Here is an 18934-nt window from a genome sequence, read left to right on the forward strand (position 1 = left end):
TGGAGTGGGTTGCCATTTCCTCCTCCAGAGGATCTTCCTGACCCAGGGATTGAATCCGCATCTGCTGTGTCTCCTGCATGGCAGGCAGATTCTTTACCGGCTGAGCCATTGGGAAAGCCTGTACCTAAGCCATTTCTCTGTGATTAGATTGTTTCCTAATCTAAGTCACTGGAACAAATCCTCCTGTCCTGAGTTAAAAGCAGTCATTCAGAGGGACTAAAAGAGGAAGTGAAAGACAAGATAAAACCCAAGATAGCAGTATCACCTGTTAGCACATGAGTTGCTTTTCTAGCACACACCAAGATGGGTCTATTTCCCTTCTTTCCCCAAAGCTTGCATAAACTGTGAGTGAATTGTCAGCCCATTAAAGCAAATGCACAGCCTGGATTCATTCAGACCATGATATACAAAACTCAGGGAATGCAACAACTGCCACAGCTGAAGTTCCTGCCTTCTTGAACATTAATCACTTTTCTTTCTTGAAATATGATTGCTAGTTACTTCCAGTTTCTAAACTTGGGAATGAGGGGAGCCCGTCTTCCTCTGAAGGGAAATCCATTGTCCCCTAACTGAGGTGTGCTCATTGCTTGCAAGGTCAGGAGTGCCCATAGAGCCATGGGGACCTGCATTTGAAACCAATTACGTACATGTACACACAAATTATACGTGGCTACAAAATTGCATGAAATTGGTTTCATATGGATTCTCAATTCACCAGCCTTATTCCCATACTGAGATAATAAAGATCTCTTTTAAAGAGTTTTTTTTTTTCTTTTTTAACTGGAGGCATTTTTCCAAATGTATTACTGCAAGTCTATTTCTTGGAGAAGTAGATGTTTATTCAGTTTGGGTTGCTCTTAGCACCCCACCCCCACTCTGCAACTCCAGGAGGGCTGGGAGATGCTTGGGCAGGAGAGCGACTCCTGTCGTCTGGCACACAGTCTGCCTGGCCTCCCTCAGGTCAGATGGAGCACCTTCTGCCTCCAGCTCCCGCTGACTGGCTGTCCCAGAACTGCAGCCTGGAAGTGAAGTTGCTGGCTGCTTAGACCCAGGAGTGCCACCCGATTCCAAGCCTGGGCTGAAGATGTACCACCAACAACCAGGCCATTTGAAGCTCCCACAAGAGAGCTTCTTTTGCTCCATTAAGAACACATAGAAAAATAACGCCCATAGAGCACCTCTGTGCTTACAAGGCTTGTCAAATGCATTACCAAACTAAGAGAAGGCCCCTCCACCTGCCCATGTGCCAGGATTTCAGACCCCAGGGTCCGCAAGCTGCAGGATCATGGCTCCCCCATACCTCACTGCCAGCTTTAAGCCCTGTGCCAGGCCTGTGCCACCCTGTGGGCACTGTCGTGATCCTAGCTCCCATGGTACAGGAAGGCTCCTGCATCCTTGACGGGCATCCACAAGGTTCCCTTGTAGCGGCTGTGCTTAACCTGGAGCCTGCCGTACACATGGCAGTGACTGGTGCTCAGGGAGTGAAGAGTGGCATTCATTTTCAAAGGAGTCACCCTACTTGTTCAGATGACTGTTTAGAAAAAGCAGTATATTTGTGTCTTTCTCACCCACAAGGGCAGTTTCGTGGGTGATTACGTGGAGCAGGTAAAGTGTAGTTAGAGCACTCAGACTGGCTTATCCCCAAATCCCTCATCTAAACCAGTCCTCTCTCCAGTGGAAAAGAGTAGAGCTCCCTGCCAATGGTGTACATATGCTCCCGCCCCCGAGTTGAGCATCTGTGGAAACCAAACCTGAAATAAAGGAGTGCCCCTGGAATGAACCTGTTTTGAAACCCCCAAAAGAATGGGCTATCCCTGGTGGGAAGACAGCCGCAACACGGGTTGGCTTGCAAATTCAGCAATCCTGTGGGCTTTTGCTCTATTTCAAAGTGGCCTTTTATTTTGCTGCTGATGCAGGTGTTGTTATTTCATGACCAAAATTACGGAATTCATTATGAATACACCATTCCTGTAAACTACACGACTGAAAATCAAAGTGAGCCAGAAAAACCCCAGGACTCCTTGTTCATCTGGACCCACAGCGGCTGGGAAGGGTGCAGTGTGCAGTGTGGCGGAGGTGAGCGGCAGGGTTGTGGGCTCACTGGGTGTGGGGTTTTACCAAACAGAGGAGAAGCGAGTTCAGGGCACTCTGTGGCGGGTGCACATTGCCTGGGAAAGTCGGGCCACAGAAGTAACTTGTATTTCTGTGGAATGTAACTGCATCCTGCTGCAAATTTCTCTGTTCAGGGTCTTCTTCCAGACTCCTCCAGACCGAAGTTGCGTCCACATGGCTGCTTTGCCTACAGCCTTTGATGCTGATCGGAGTGGAGGTTTGACTAAAGTGTAGCTGTGTCACAAGTGTGACAGGTGACCCTGGGAGTGCACAGAACAGTTATGCTTGGTAAAAGGGCACTGGAAGATGTTTCTGATCTTCAAATACCCTTTCCTTTTTGCCACAGTCACCAGTGGAAAAACGTGGAAACGAGTGGAATCAACAGTAATATAATGGAAAGAAAAGTCCTCCAACTCCAGTGAAACACTCTTCGCCTGGGTTCTGGCTTCATGATTTGCCTCCATTTATTAGCAGATGATGTATTCTTTCTGTACCTAAATTTCCTCACCTCCAAAATAGGGTGATCAGCCCTCATGCCCACTGCAGGAGGAAACTCAAATACCATGAACATCAATATGAACAAAGAACATCACAGTCGTTACTGTGTTGTTTAGGAGGAGTGAAGGGAAGCATTCTGAATTCTTAGCCAACAGCACCCTGACAGGACACAGAGCAGGGTCATGGGATGGAGGCAAGTCAGGTAAATGTTGATGGACAGAGTTAGGACAGAGGTTGACCTGGACCCTGGAATGCCAACCCAGAGGGTGGGCTGGCAGGTAAGACGTGGGCACGGCACTGGTCCTGCAGGGCTGATGGCACCAAACTTCCCCCAGGCCAACTTGCTGCAAACTCAGCATGGCCCCAGTACAAGAGTTAGCAGGCTTCACTGGCTGGGGGTAAGGGGTGCCGATCTGCTGCTGCCACTATCACAACCTCTTATGGCACCAGTGACTCCCAGCTCCCTGACCTGCAACCCAATCCAAAATCTGGCTTGAGGCATCTCTGTGCTTTCTGTGCTCACTGAAGTTCAGGGCTGTACCATGACAAATTCCCCAGAAGACAGACTGATTGAGGAGCGTGGGATCCATATAGTTGTGCTTGCTGCTGCTGCTGCTAAGTCGCTTCAGTCGTGTCCGACTCTGTGCGACCCCATAGACGGCAGCCCACCAGGCTCCCCCGTCCCTGGGATTCTCCAGGCAAGAACACTGGAGTGGGTTGCCATTTCCTTCTCCAGTGCATGAAAATGAAAAGTGAAAGTGAAGGCTGTCAGCCGTGTCCAACTCTTCGCGACCCCATGGACTGCAGCCTACCAGGCTCCTCCGCCCATGGGATTTTCCAGGCAAGAGCACTGGAGTGGGGTGCCATTGCCTTCTCCGAGTTGTGCTTGACTTTCTGTTGGTCTTTTAGTATGATATAGCTAACATAAAGTATTAGCCCCTACCAGGTTCTGTTCTAAGCACTTTATATATCAATTCATTTTAACCATCTCTAAAGCATCCTAAGGCATATGGAAGTTAAGTGAGCCAGCCCAGTGGAGTAAACCAATGCACAGAAACATGATGGCTAAGTATCAATCCTGTGCTCACTCTGCTAGCTAATAAACCAAGTGTGAACCTAGATAGCCTGGCTCCAGAGGCTGCCCTTCCAGCTCCCAATCATTCATCCCCACTCCTAACTAAGTCATGGCCAAGCAGTGTGCAGGGTGCTTGGGAAACACCCAAAAGAATGAATGTGTAGTCAGCTGGGGTTTGTGAGGCTTCCCAAGAGCAGGTGATGCTCAGGCATGAGCAGCAGTTTATAGAAAAATTTTCAGGTTGGTCTATGTCCTTCAGACAAGGCTTCCTGTTTCTCGCTTCTCTCCAGAAAGCAGTAATTCTGTAATAAGTAACTGTCATCTCTGGTAAGGGCTGTTGTACAGTTGTTTAATCAAGCCCAGATCACCATAGACTTCAAACGAACAGATACAGAGACTGGTAAGCTTTGTAAGAAATCAGAGACCCAAATCAGAACTTTGGCCCCAGTGAGCCCCAAGGTGTCCAAGAACACAGCTGATCTGAAGCATCGCTTCTCTCTGATCCTGCTCTAGGGTCTTTCTCCTGCCCCTGCTACCCCTGCCCTGTCTCACACACCCTCATCCCTAAGATTATGATCCCTCTCTGACAACGCACAGGCATTAGAAGAGTCAGTTTAAGTGATGAACTGATCACAAGATGCCCCTGAACCTTCCTCCACATGGTGAATAAGTGGTGGCCTTTCCAGGCATGCGTTCTGTGGCCTCTCAGTTCTGTGCACTTTGGTTTCCAGGGGAACGCAGAAGCATCGTGTCCTGCACACGGATTGTTAACAAGACCACAACGCTAGTGAACGACAGTGACTGCCCTCAGGCCAGCCGCCCGGAGCCCCAGGTTCGAAGGTGCAACTTGCACCCCTGCCAGTCACGGTAAGGAGCTGTGTTCTCAAGCTTGGATCCTTCAGGGGCAGAGCAGCAGCACCCATGAGCAGGGTATGGTGATACACAATTAATACCAGTCTTACTCTGTGTTCCATTGTTGATGCTGAGTGATTTTTGATTGTTCAAAATACTCAATTTCTGGCTACTAAGCCATAACTTTGAGAGCAGTATACAGTCCTCACTGGAAGGCGTCTCATAGGGGACCATTAAGAACATCTCACAAAGAAAGAAACAGCCATCTCCACACACTTTCTCCTGGCACATGTCACCTCCTCCAAGTTACTCTGTCTTGAAGAAAAAGGAACTCAGAGTGTGAGTACCTGTGAGTAGGTGTTAGTGATTCTGATTGGTTAGTGTTTGTGATTGATCTGATTTAGTGGCTGAAATTAACATCAGTAAGTTGTTATTGTTTGGGATCCATCAGAACTTCTGTTTCCAACCCTAGCTTTCACGGCCATGTGCTCCAAAGTGCATTCTCTTGGGTTGTTAACTGAGATGAATTGTGTGGAATGTGTTCATCACTTAAGCCTCCTTATTTCCATCTTAGTGGGACTTTGCATCTGATTCTGTTGTATCATGTAATATCATGCCTGGCCTCCCGTTCTGCCCAGCGTTGAAGTATGTGGCTTTTGTTTTGTGGTTCTATGCATCAGGTTAAGGCATGTATAGCTTTTGTAAAGAGGCTGGACTTTTTATTTATTTATTTATTTTTTATTGAAGGATAATTGCTTTGAGGCATATACCCTGAGGAAAGCAAAATTCAAAGAGGCTGGACTTTTAACCTGGCAGTTTTTTGGGTTTCTTAAGCTCAATTTTTACCACTCACCTGGTGAAAAGTATCACAAAGCATTTGGTTTTGGTTCTGACCCTCTTTTCTTTGTCAAACTGATAAAATGTGTGTAAATAAGAGAGGGAAGCCAGAAGGGGAAGCAAGGTGAGATGTGGTTTTATGTGGTCCTTGGAAAACTAAGAATGAAAATTTCTACCCTAACGGTGAAGGGCATGAGAAACAGCTCACTTCTAGAAGTCTTGAGAATTTGGGTGTGAACAGCCATCCTGCAAACCTGTCAGTCGATTGATCGGTTTGTCAGTCAATCAGTCACACACACATAGGGCTGAAGAAAGAAGAACTTGCCACTGTAAAGATGTAGGTATCAGAGAGGCCACAGCTTCTTTTCCTGAAGGTAGAGATAGCTGGCTCTTGTGATATGATTAGAAAGGAGAGTAAGTGACTCTAGAAGAGACATTAGCGTAGGTTCAAAGGGATAATTGAGCAAGAATGATCCTAGGGACCCACTCAAGAATCATATTCTACAGTCATTTATGTTTTCATGCTATTTTAGTATCAAAATCTTTTTAAATTATGCACAGAAATGAAACACATGAAACATGAAATCAGAGTTGGTCTGAGTGACTTGAGATGCATATATAATTGGGAAGAGTGGTTCAGTGCACTTAGCCTTCCCCTCATCTCAGTTGGCCCACAGCACCTCTGTGAAATACCAAGGGGTAAAGTTTAAAAACTATCAGTCAAGGGTTCTCTTTCCCATCATGATGGAAGAGCTTATATTGGACAAACCCTCAGCATTCTCCTAGAATGATATTCTAGAGCTATGCTGATCAGTGCTTCCTTCCCTGGTGGCTCAGCAGTAAAGAACCTGCCCGCAAAGAAAGTTTGATCCCTGAGTTAGGAAGATCCCCTGGAGGAGGAAATGGCCATCCACTCCAGAATTCTTACCAGGAAAGTCCCATGGACAGGAGAGACTGGTGGGCTACAGTCCATGGGGTCGCAAAGAGACAGACACTACTGAGCATGCATGCACGCATGCACGCTGATTGATTGACATGGTAGCCACTAGCTAGTCCAAATCAAGATGTGTTATAAATGCAAAATACACACCTGACCTCAAAGAATTCATCTGGAAAGAAATTATAAAATATCTTATTAATTTTTAATATTTATTACATGTTAAAATAATTACATTTTGAATGTGTATGTATGCAGTCGCTCAGTCACGTCCAACTCTTTGCAACCCTGTAGACTGCAGCCCACCAGGCTCTTCTGTCCATGGGATTTCCCAGGCAAGAATATTGGAGTGAGCTGCCATGTCCTTCTCAGGGGATATTCCCAACCCAGGGATCAAACCCAGTGTGTTTCCTGCATCGGTTCTTTACCACTGAGCCATCAGGGAAGCCAGTGATAACCATAACCATCCAGCATGCCCCTCAGCACACAGTATAGAGTCAGTGATTTCATTTTTTCAATATATGTTTATTGAATAAATTCACTTGACTTTGCTCTTGGTACCAATGTATATAGAAGTGAAAGACAGGCAAAGTCTTTACTGTCAGCCAAACAGCAACAACAAACTTGATCAACATTAGGTTTCTCCTTCCCACCACTCTCCTTTTGGTCCCACCCCCTTTCATTCCCTTTCCAACTCTGTGAAGTCATATACACCAGACTGGAAGAATGAATTGAATTTGCAAAAACAGAGTAGGAAATAAAATTGATAAAAGAGAAGACAGCGCCTGGAATTTGCCTCAGAGCCTAGAAAAGAAATTCCCGGATGCCTATCCTGCTGCCGCTGCTGCTAAGTCACTTCAGTCATGTCCGACTCTGTGCGACCCCATAGATGGCAGCCCACCAGGCTCCACCGTGCCAGACTGCTTGTATTTGTTGGTTTGCTTGTTTGCTTATTTTGAACCATCTGACTTCATACTGTTTCTTAAAGTGGACACTTGAGAGTGAAGTATCATGACTCATCACAGAGTGTTTATTGTTTGGCTAAAGAAATGTGTGATCTGATAGATTTTAAAGCTCTTGCAAATGCTGCTTTTATTTATTTATATACATACACACATGCACAATATGCGTATATATGTGTATATGTATTATGTACAGATATTTTGTATATACACACACACATTTAGACAGTAAAACTTGAATTATTACATGGCATGGTCTAGCTCTCATGAATCTTTCTTAAAAGTATAGAGTAATATGGATTCAGGCTAGTAAGTGAAGAGAAGTGAGGATCTTAGAAAATGAGTGCCAGACAGAGAGAGATATAATCATAAATGAAAACTGAACTTAGGTCAGGGGGTGGGGTTTGGAGAAGTGTGCGGTCTGGAAAAAACAGGTGCTTCAGGGGGTTGGGAGTAAGCATGATTGGAAGTCAGAGCCTGTGGCTTTAAGAAGAACCCAGAACCCAATGGTGTAAACGTTATTTAAAAAGCCAAAATGTAGTGTGCTGTTGAATCTGGCAAGATGAAAGAGTCTTTCGGTATTATTGTTACTCTTTGACCTTTAAAACAACAGAGATGGTTGTCTTTTTCCCTTGTTTTTTTTTTTTTTATTTCCCCTGATCCCCCTTTAATTTTCTTTAACCTTTTTTTTTTCCACTGAGTTCCCGACAGTTTCCTTTACCTTCCCAACTCACACCATTAACACCTCTTTATTCTAATCCTGCCCCTCGCTCTGTGGATCCTCTCCCAAACCCTGCCATAACCATGTGGAGTCTAAATCTGACATGCAGGGCAGACAGCCTCTCTCCAGTATCTTGTACAGCAGCACAAACACATCAGCAAACCTGGACCTGACATTGGCAGGAGAGGCAGAAATCACAGATCAGCTCAGCTGTTGTGACTGTGGCCAGCAGCCTTCACCTTGCCGACCACAGTCTGCAGGGAAGAGGCCCTGCCGTCATCTGGCATTCAGTGAGCAGCCCAAGCGGCCCTGTGTGCCAACTCCTTAAGACCCAGTTCCAGGTAGTCCTGGAGCAAGGGGGGGCCTATGACAGCAAGATGTGCTCAGTCTGGAACACATAGCCCATGTGTGACCGGGTTTAATATTTTTGCAGTCTTTTAGAGCTTACTGGCTACTTGAAAAGGCCATTCTGAGCTATTGGATATTTCCCTATAGTATTTATGATTTGAATTTCTTCCCAGGCAGTACATACTGTACTGTACATTGAATTAGGGTGATTCAAGAAAGAATATTCAATATCTTACTGGCAACAGAATTGAATTGAATAGTTGTCTGCAAGGAAATGTATTTGGATTTTAAATTTGTCCTCTTTGCTCAATTATTTTATCCAGTTTGCCTCATTTTAGGCTAAAACTGAATGTAATTCCTCATGTTTTTATGAAAGCATGGTCTGTGTGTGTATGTGATCCTGATTTAAGAATGAAGCCTGTAACATGTGGCCCTAAGGTACTGCCAATATCTGAAAAGATACCATTGTTTAATCCATTTCTAGCTAGTCTAAAACTTAAGCTTTTTTTGCTTTTCTGATTTCCTCTAAAATAAAATACGTAAGTCTAATAGTCACTCCTCTGTTCACTGTGCCTTAAATGTAGGAGAGTGGAAGAGGCCGCCTGGGGCACTGCCATGTGGCCAAACAGGAGCCGGCTACTGGGGAGAGCTCTCAGATAGGGTGGGCGGGGCCTGCAGGCAGCAGTAAGAACCTCGGAATCACTGGAGTGCTGCTCATGTCTTTCAGGCTCAGCCACTGTCCAGACACTTGAACAGGTGGTTAGAGGCTTGGAATGAGGGGTGCCCCACAGTCCCTGTGAAATAAAGGAAAAGTGCCTGAGGGGGAAAATGGAGAATAGCATCAGTGATCCATTAGATGCCTATTCAGTAGTATGTGAATGGTAAGGCAAAGTTTAGTTGAAAGAATTCCAAAACTTCTTTCTGACACTACCCAAATTCGAGAACTTCAGTTCAGTTCAGTTCAGTTCAGTTCAGTCGTGTCTGACTCTTTGCAACCCCATGAACTGCCGCACGCCAGGCCTCCCTGTCCATCAACTCTCGGAGTCTACCAAACCCATGTCCATTGAGTCAGTGATGCCATCCAACCATCTCATCCTCTGTTGTCCCCTTCTCCTCCTGCCCTCAATCTTTCCCAGCATCAGGGTCTTTTCAAATGAGTCAGCTCTTCACATCAGGTGGCCAAAGTATCTAGAACCTCACTTGTGTTTAAATTAAATAGTATTGTTTTGAAGCTTTTACTTATTTGTCTAAAGTAGGAAACATTGGAGAAAGAAAGGATTCCAAAGTCTTGTCTTAAAGCTTCTGTTTTCTTCCTTTCTTCCATACTTAAACTCTTTGACTATTTGAATATCCTTCCCTTTGATCATCAGAGGACAAGAGACTTCCCAGATACCAGTTTCACAGGTAACCAAATTCTGTTGACTAATGCTTTCCATGTGGTCCCGGGGCCTTTGAGGAGGGCCTTCTCTTTCCTGAGTTATTAAGTACTCAATATCTGCATCTGATTTTTATGTCACAATTACAGGAAAAAAATACAATTAGAATTCAACAACAGAAAGAAATTTTGGAAAGTCATAAATGCATAGAAATTAAACAAAACGCTTTCTAAATAACCAGTGAGTGAAAGGGAAATCATAGAAAATTTAGAAAATACTTTCAGATGAATGTAAAGGAAATCACACCATGCCAAAATTTAGGGAATGCAACGGAAGCAAACTTTAGGGAGAAATGTATAGCAGTAAACACTATATTTAAAAAGAAGAGGAATCCCAGACAGTACAGTGATTAGGACCCCATGCTTCCACTGCAGGGAACACAGGTTTGATCCCTGGTCAGGGATCTAAAATCCCTCATGCCTCAAGGCAGGCCTTGCAGAAATAAAATAGATCTATAAAGGAATGCCATGAATAATTGTATGCCAGTAAGCTGTACGTCAATAAATTAGATAATGAACATGAAATAGGCAAACTGCTAGAAAGATGCAAGCTACCCAAACTGAATAAAGGATAGAAAGAATAGACCTATAATAAACAAAGAGATTAAACTACTGATCAAAACACTTTCTACAAAGAAAAGTCCAGGACTGCAAGTCTTCACTTATGAATTCTACCAAATATTTAAAGCACAGTTAACACCAACCCTTCACAAACTCTTCCCAAAAGATGAATTAGTAGGGAACACATTCCAGTGCATTCTATGAGGGTAGTAAAACCCTGATACTGAAACCACACAAAGACATCACAAGGAAAAAGAATACTATAAACCAAATATTTCTCATGAATATTGATGCAAAAAAAAAAAATACAAGCAAACTGAATCCAGCAACATAATAAAAGGATGGTATACACCATAACCAATAGGACTTATCCCAGGAATACAAGGTTGGTATATCATCTTAAAATTAATTAATGTAATATACTTTATCAGTAAATTGTTTTTTAAACAAAATGATCATTTCTGTAGATGCAAAAACAGACTTTGACAAAATACATGACCGTTTCATGATTAAAAAAAAAAAATCAAAAAACACTGAACAAACTAGGATTGAAAGAGAACTTCCTAAGCCTGGTATCTACAAAATGTTCTGTATCTACAAATACATACAGATATCTACAAAATGTTCTGTATCTACAAAAACCCAGAGCTAACGTCATACTTTATGATGAAAGACTGAATGCTTTACCCCTAAGATCAAGAATAAGGTGCAAATGGAATATTACTCAGCCACAAAAAAAGGAATGAAGATGGGTCATTTTTAGTGATGTGGGTGAACCTAGAGTCTGTCATACAATGTGAAGTCAGATAAAGGCAAAACAAATATTGTATCTTAATGCATATATGTGGAATCTGGGGAAATGGTACTGTTAAACCTACCTGCCAGGCAGGAATAGGGATGCAGACACAGAAAATGGACATGCAGACACAGCAGGGGGAGGGGAGGATGGGGCAAGCTGAGAAAGTAGCACTGACATATATGCACTACCGTGTGTGAAATAGAGAGCTAGTGGGAAGCTGCTGGATAGCGCAGGGAGCTCAGCTCTGTGTGCTGTGATGATGGAGAGGGGTGGGATGGGGTGGGTGGGAAGAAGGCTCAAGAAGGAGGGAATATATGTATACATACAGTTGATTCACTTTGTTGCACAGTGGAAACGAACAACACTGCAAAGCAATTATGTTGTTGTTGAGTTGTTAGGTGTTAGTCACTCAGTCATGTCTGACTCTTTGCAATCCCATGGACTGTAGCCCAGAAGGCTCCTCTGTCCATGGAATTTTCCAGGCAAGAATACCAGAGTGGATTGCCATTCCCTTCTCCAGGGGATCTTCCTGACCCAGGGATCAAACTCGGGTCTTCCACATTGTAGGCAGACACTTTACTGGCTGAGCCACTGGGGAGTTGAGTTGTTAAGTCATGTCCAACTCTTTTGTGACCCTGTGGACTGTAACCCACCAGGCTCCTCTATACATGGGATTCTCCAGGCAAGAATACTGGAATGGGTTGCCATTTCCTTCTCCAGGTGATTTTCCTGACCCAGGAATCAGACTCACTTCTCCTGCATTGGCGGGTGGATTCTTTACCACTGAGCCACCAGTGGGAAGCCCACTGAAATTATGCTCCATTTTCTCTTAAAAGGATATTGATGATATGTAGCTAAAAAATAAAAATAAAAAGAATAAGATCAAATGTCTGTTCTTGCCACTGCAGGGCCCATGGAAAGTTTAGAGGGAGGCAGTTCCCTGTGGTTGTGCGGAAAGAGAAGTGCAGGTTACACAGAGACACGTGGGACTTATATGTCAGTCCCTCACTGACACACTTTTGATGTGCCACTGTGCTCTGTGAATCACTATGAGAATTGTGCTGTTTTCCCAGGAGAACTTTGATCTTGAAAACCACCCTTCCTAGAGCTTCCAGAGGCAGGTGCTCCAGCAGGAGACTCAAGGTACCCCTACCCAACAAGATGGACTGCTCAGGGTGCCATGTGTCTGCACCTGAAGAGTATACTCCATCGACCTCTTCCTCCCACTGAAGATGATCAAGTGGGGTGGGACTACCTGCTTCACTCAGGATGTGGCTGCAAAAGGAACTCCTGCTCCACCAGCCTCCCAAAATGAATGAGGCCACCAACTTCTAAATCTCACTGGACATTGTCTTTGGGAAAGCAAAGTGTTGGACTCAAGAACATGAAGGTTTTTGATCCCAGGCAACAGGAATTGAATCTAAAACTATACCAAAAAGACAAGCATATATAAATAGGATGTGGAAGAGCTCCCCAAATTGAAGCAATGGTGAAAAGCATTTTGGAGAGGGATTCTCAGAGGCAACTGCAGTGGAGCTGCTCCACTGAGAGTCCAGCTTCCTGGAGAAGATCTGATGGGCCTGGCTTGGCTCACATGCCCTCCAGTGGCATGATGTAGACACCCAAAGGAAAACTGAGGTGTTCTTATCAGAAAAAGGAAGGCGACACTGGGCAGGCAAAAGCAGCAGACGTGTCCTCCACCCCAAACACATAGAGACATGCTGACATCATGATCAAACCAAGACTAGGAACAACCATCCAGTGGACGCTGTCCAGCTAGGATGAGTGCCGGCAAGTCTATTAGCAGGAGGGCTACTGTACTGGAAAATTCCTGTGTCCTGGTGAGAAAGGCAGCCTGTCAGGAATGTTACTCTTGGATGTGAACTTTCAACATCAGCAGCCATGTGATTCTCAAAGCATGAGAGTTTTTTTTCCAAACTCTGAGTCCCTGGGTGTGGTGCAACCTGTTACCAAACCCAAGCTTCTCCTGGTTATTTTAACCCCCAAATCGTACCAACACAAACGCCAGTAATGGAGTGTAATCTGATCAGGTGTGATGGCTGAGAAGAAATGCTGCCAGGCTGTGATCTCATCAGCTGCTGGTTAAGCCCTATTCACTGTCCTTTTGCTTTCCTACTGCGAATTCAGTTTGTTCCTATAAATCCCAGAGAAACGGTTTTTTCTCTCAAAGGAATATTTGAGAACGAATTTATTTTAGAAACAGAGAATCTTGAAACTGAGGACCTGTGTTCTTCTTGCTAAGATGTAAATTATGGAGGTGGCAGAAATCCAGGGTAGGGTAGGAGTGAGCCAGTCTGTCCCTGCCTGTCAGTAGCAAGGAGAGATGGTGGGGAGTGGCTGGGAAGTTGGGGTTGTCACCCCATCTTACAGATGAAGATTTCAAGACACTTGGTGGTTGAGTAACTTACTCAGGGTCATACCCATAGCAGGTAGAACTCAAACCAAGGTTTTCCTACTTTAAATCTTTCGTACTTTCTGCTATGTCATTTTCATTTTCAAAGTAGTATGACTAACTTCTACCATGGCATGAAAAAAGAACCCTTTTTGACCAGGGCACCTGTAAGTAGATATTTTAAAGTGGAACAGGAGAGGTCAGCGGATGGCATTGTAGTGACCTTGGGTTCAGAGGGGGTTTGTAGGGAAGCCATGGTGGTTCCCTTGTCTGGAAGTGAAACTCATGATTTTATTTTTTTTAACCTTTTTTAAAGAAGCAGTTTACTTATTTTAATTGGAAGGTAATTACTTTACAGTATTGTGATGGTTTTTGCCATACATCAACATGAATCAACCATGGATATACATGTGTCCCCCCCATGCTGAACCTATGCCACCTGCCTCCTCACCCTGTCCCTCTGGGTTGTCCCAGAGCACCTACTTTGGGTACCCTGCTTCATGAATCAAACTTGCGCTGACCATCTATTTTACCTGTGGTAATGTACATAAAAGAAAGAAAGAAAGAAAGTGAAGTCGCTCAGTCATGTCCGACTCTTTGTGACCCCATGGACTGTAGCCTACCAGGCTCCTCCGTCCATGGGATTTTCCAGGCAAGAATACTAGAGTGGGTTGCCATTTCCTTCTCCAGGAGATCTTCCTGACCTAGGGATTGAACCCAGGTCTCCCACATTGTAGGCAGACGCTTTACCATCTGAGCCACCAGGGAAGTCCAGTAATGTACATATTTCAAAGCTAGTCTCTCAAATCATTTCACCCTTGCCTTCTCCCACTGAGTCCAAAAGCCTGTTCTTTACATCTGTGTCTCATTTGCTACCCTGCATGAAAGGTCATTATAACTGTCTTTCTAAATTCCATGTATATGTGTTAATATGCCCTATTTGTCTTTCTCTTTCTGATTTACTTCACTCTGTATAATAGGCTCTAGTTTCATCCACCTCATTAGAACTGACTCAAATGCATAGCTGAGTAGTATTCCATTCCAGTTGAACTGTTTCAAATTCTAAAAGATGATGCTGTTAAAGTGCTGCACTCAGTATGCCAGCAAATTTTGAAAACTCAGCAGTGGCCACAGGACTGGAAAAGGTCAGTTTTCATCCCAATTCCAAAGAAAGGCAATGCCAAAAAATGTTCAAACTACCGCACAATTGCACTCATTTCACACACTAGCAAAGTAATGCTCAAAATTCTCCAAGTGAGGCCTCAACAGTACATGAACCGAGAACTTCCAGATGTTCAAGCTGAATTTAGAAATGCAGATTTTGATTTTTTTTTATTTTTGATTTTGAACTAGAGATCAAATTGCCAACATCCGTTGGATCATAGAAAAAGCAAGAGAGTTCCAGAAAAACATCTACTTCTGCTTTATTGACTATGCCAAAGCCTTTGACTGTGTGGATCACAACAAACTGTGGAAAATTCTGAAAGAGATGGGAATACCAGACTACCTTACCTGCCTCCTGAGAAATCTGTATTCAGGTCAAGAAGCGACAGTTAGAACTGGACATGGAACAATGACCTGGTTCCAAATTGGGAAAGGTGTACATCGATGCTGTATATTGTCACCCTGCTTATTTAACTTATATATAGAGTACATCATGTGAAATGCCAGGCTGGATGAAGCACAAACTGCAATCAAGATTGTCGTGAGAAATGTCAGTAAGCTCAGATATGCAGATGATGCCACCCTTATGGCAGAAAGTGAAGGGGAACTAAAGAACCTCTTGATGAAAGTGAAAGGGGAGAGTGAGAAAGCTGCCACCAGAAAATTACTATGGTAATCAATAAATTAATCAATAAATAAATTAGCATTATTTATTACTATGTTAATCAGTAAATTAGCATCATTTATAATGACCATGGAAGAACTGATGCTTTTGAACTGTGATATTGGAGAAGACTCTTGAGAGTCCCTTGGACTGCAAGGAAATCCAACCAGTCCATCTTAAAGGAGATCAGTCCTGAGTGTTCATTGGAAGGACTGATGTTGAAGCTAAAACTCCAATACTTTGGCCACCTGATGCAAAGAGCTGACTCGTTTGAAAAGACCCTGATGCTGGGAAAGATTGAAGGTGGGAGAAGGAGGGGATGACAGAGGATGAAATGGTTGGATGGCATCACCAACTCAAAGGACATGACTTTGAGTAAACTCTGGGAGTTGGTGATGGACAGGGAGGCCTGGCATGCTGCAGTCCATGGGGTTGCAAAGAGTCAGACACAGCTGAGCGACTGAACTGAACTGAACTGAATCAATAAATATAGTAATGTCACAGGATATAAAATTAATACACAGAAATCCCGTGCATTCCTATACACTAACAATGAAAAATCAGAAAGAGAAATTAAGGAAGCAATCCCATTCACCACTGCAAAGAAAAGAGTAAAATACTTAGGAATGAATTTACCTAAGGAAACAAAAGACCTGTGTACAGAAAACTATAAAACACTGATGAAAGAAATCAAAGATGACACAGATAGATTAATGTACCATGCTCTTGAATTGGAAGAATCAATATAGTAAAAATGAGTATACTACCCAAAGCAATCTGTATCAGACTACCAATGGTATTTTTCATAGAACTAGAACAAATAGTTTCACAATTTGTATGGAAACACAAAAGACCTTGAATAACCAAAGCAGTCTTGAGAAAGAAAAATGGAGCTGGAGGAATCAACCTTCCTGACTTTAGACTACACTATGAAACTTACAATTTTAAAATTAAACACTAGAGCAGTTATGCTAAATGCTATAGCTGCTTAATTTTCTGACTTGTTCTTATGGTTATCTGGACCCTTGCTAGATAAGAAACTAAAATTCAGGAATTTTGCTATCTAAGATGAGGGGTTCAGATGTGAAGGTGGCTTCCCAGGAAGCCTCTGTGTGTGTACAGTGTTGGGGTGCAGGTGTGGTGCTTATAGGGGTGCTGTCCTGTGTATACCCTATGGTTCCCTGTTGGCCCCCTGCTGCTGTCAAGTCACTTCAGTCATGTCCGACTCCATGAGACCCCACAGACGGCAGCCCACCAGGCTCCCCCGTCCCTGGGATCTTCCAGGCAAGAACACTGGAGTGGGTTGCCATTTCCTTCTCCAATGCATGAAAGTGAAAAGTGAAAGTGAAGTCGCTCAGTCGTGCCCAGCTCTTAGCGACCTCATGGACTGCAGCCTACCAGGCTCCTCTGTCCATGGGATTTCCCAGGCAAGAGTACTATAGTGGGGTGCCATTGCCTTCTCCTGTTGGCCCCCAGTCAGGTGATATTGGGCTCAGAGAGACTGGGAGGGACCCTCAGACTGGAGGGAGCAGCAGCATAAGTTAAAGGCACTGGACAGGTGAGAGGCCATCTGTGGCCCAGGTTCACAGTCTTTCTGGGTAAGAAGCTAAACCTGCCCATTGAGGGTTCAAACCCATAGCTGTGACACCTCCAGTGTGCCCACTGGGGCTGAACAATGACCTCACCTAGCCAGGGTGCCATGAATGGGTGGTATACCTGTGTCAGCCCTTTGTTTACTGTTCCCCTTCTCTTTCTTCTCACAAGGGCAAGGTCCTTGTCAATGTCCCATTCATTCAAGAAACATTTGTAGAGCACCTGTCATGACTCAGGTGGGCACTGGAAACTTGGCTATGCTTCTCTCTCCCCTGTGCCCAACAGCACCCAGGGTTTAGGAGGGCTGGTGAGTCATTTGAACAGATGAATGGATTGTTTAGTAGTGGTGGAGGGAAAGCACCTCAGTCGTCCAGAATTGTTCACCTTCATGGTCAGCAGCATTGTGTTGAAAACGAGGTTTCATTCCAGGACCGTGAGTGTTTACACACCAGTGCAGGTGCGGGGCAGATGCTCCAATGACCGAAGAGTGGAAGTCAGAGGCTGGTTTGGGACTCTGTGGTTAAATCCTTCACCTTCCTGCAGAACAGTCATCGTGGATTTATCCATGCTGTGTCCTGCCCCACTTAACATTGACTTGACCTTGACTCTGACTTTGACTCAACCCTGAACCTTCCCAGTAGCCCTTCTCATTCTGTTCTACTAGCATCAGTTCCTGCAGAAACCTCTTAAATCTTTCCTTCACCCATCATGCCTTACTGTGGCCTTTATTTAAATAGATTTGTTTTAAAGGTGGGAAAAAAGAGCATTATATCCTTATTATGTGGAAGAACCAAGGCACCCAACTTATTAGGTTCAGATGCTAAAGAATGACAAGCTCTCTCCATATTATCCCAGGTGGCCTCACGTGGGGGTTACTGAGGTCATGAACTTGGTCAAGGTAGGCACAGGTTCAGGTACCAGAGCCACCACTAGCTACAGGCAAACTTGTGGGCAGGTCACCTGATCTTAGCACCTATAAACTGGGAAATTAGAACCTCTCTCATAGAAGTCTTGAGACAATCAGGTGAAGTAATGCCTATGAATTCCTCCGTCCCAAGTAAGCCCTCGGTGAACACTAGCCAAAACCATCACGACTGCTCAGCTACAAAACTCTATTAGTGGTAAACATCAGCCAGTTGTTGGAGGCCAGCATTTATATGTTGTCCATCATTTCTGAAAATGCCACACACACGTGTGTGCACACAGACATAGTACAGTGTGTAACTATACAATTTAAATAACCTATAGTGGTATTTTGCAGGTAATGAAGATTTGGGGGAAGGTCCTAGTATATGCTAACATTCCCCTTCCTATCAGAAGAAGTTTACATAATTTACATGTATTTTAGGATAAATTAAAACAGCAGAACTATGTTGAGTGGTTCATTTCTAACTTTATGAATGTCTCTGAGCTCTGAATTTGTGGACTTCAGATAATACTATCAGTAGGACAAGGGTAAAACTTGCGAAGGAAAAGGGGTTATGGAAGGGGTTTCAGCATCTTTCAGACCCCAAAGTTGGATTATGACTTGGTGCATGACTGGAAACTTCCAGATGTGTCCCCCTCTGTGGCTCTAGTGAAAGTGGGCTGGAGAGGTGGGTGGTGGGAGTGAGGGATGAGTTTCTGCTTCATGTGGATGGATGTGAAATGCTGGCTCCTGCCAGCACCTCTGCCTGCTAACCTGTGTTTGGATTTAAATACTGCTGAAGGAAGGAGCCTGGTGAAATATAAGTACATAATTTCTTATGGCCCTGAGAGCAGAAATTAGCACCACAGAGGTAATGAATGTGCTTTGGCCCACACCAAGCACGTGGCTTGGGCATGTTTCCCTTTCGTGACTCCTAATCCGTTTCCTGGGGAGCCAGCACTTCCTGGCCACTTTGAGTGAGCTTGACACTAAATCTTGAGAGCAGGGAGGGAAAACTTTCAGCTGCATCTGCCCAGTGAGTTGTCAGGGAGGACA

General features: G+C 44.2%; 1 protein-coding gene across 2 annotated transcripts in view; it reads left to right on the top strand.

Annotated features, from left to right (window-relative positions):
* The window catches only part of ADAMTS17 (ADAM metallopeptidase with thrombospondin type 1 motif 17), a 390832-nt gene that overhangs the window by 315339 nt on the left and 56559 nt on the right, over positions 1 to 18934 (top strand). For both annotated transcript variants that reach the window (XM_018066305.1, XM_018066306.1), the window contains 2 exons: positions 1917 to 2076; positions 4417 to 4552. In XM_018066305.1, coding sequence (XP_017921794.1) covers positions 1917 to 2076; positions 4417 to 4552 — 296 coding nt within the window. The remainder of the gene's footprint in view (positions 1 to 1916; positions 2077 to 4416; positions 4553 to 18934) is intronic.

The sequence above is a fragment of the Capra hircus genome, chromosome 21, assembly GCF_001704415.2.
Source record: "Capra hircus breed San Clemente chromosome 21, ASM170441v1, whole genome shotgun sequence".
NCBI classification, from domain to species: domain Eukaryota; kingdom Metazoa; phylum Chordata; class Mammalia; order Artiodactyla; family Bovidae; genus Capra; species Capra hircus.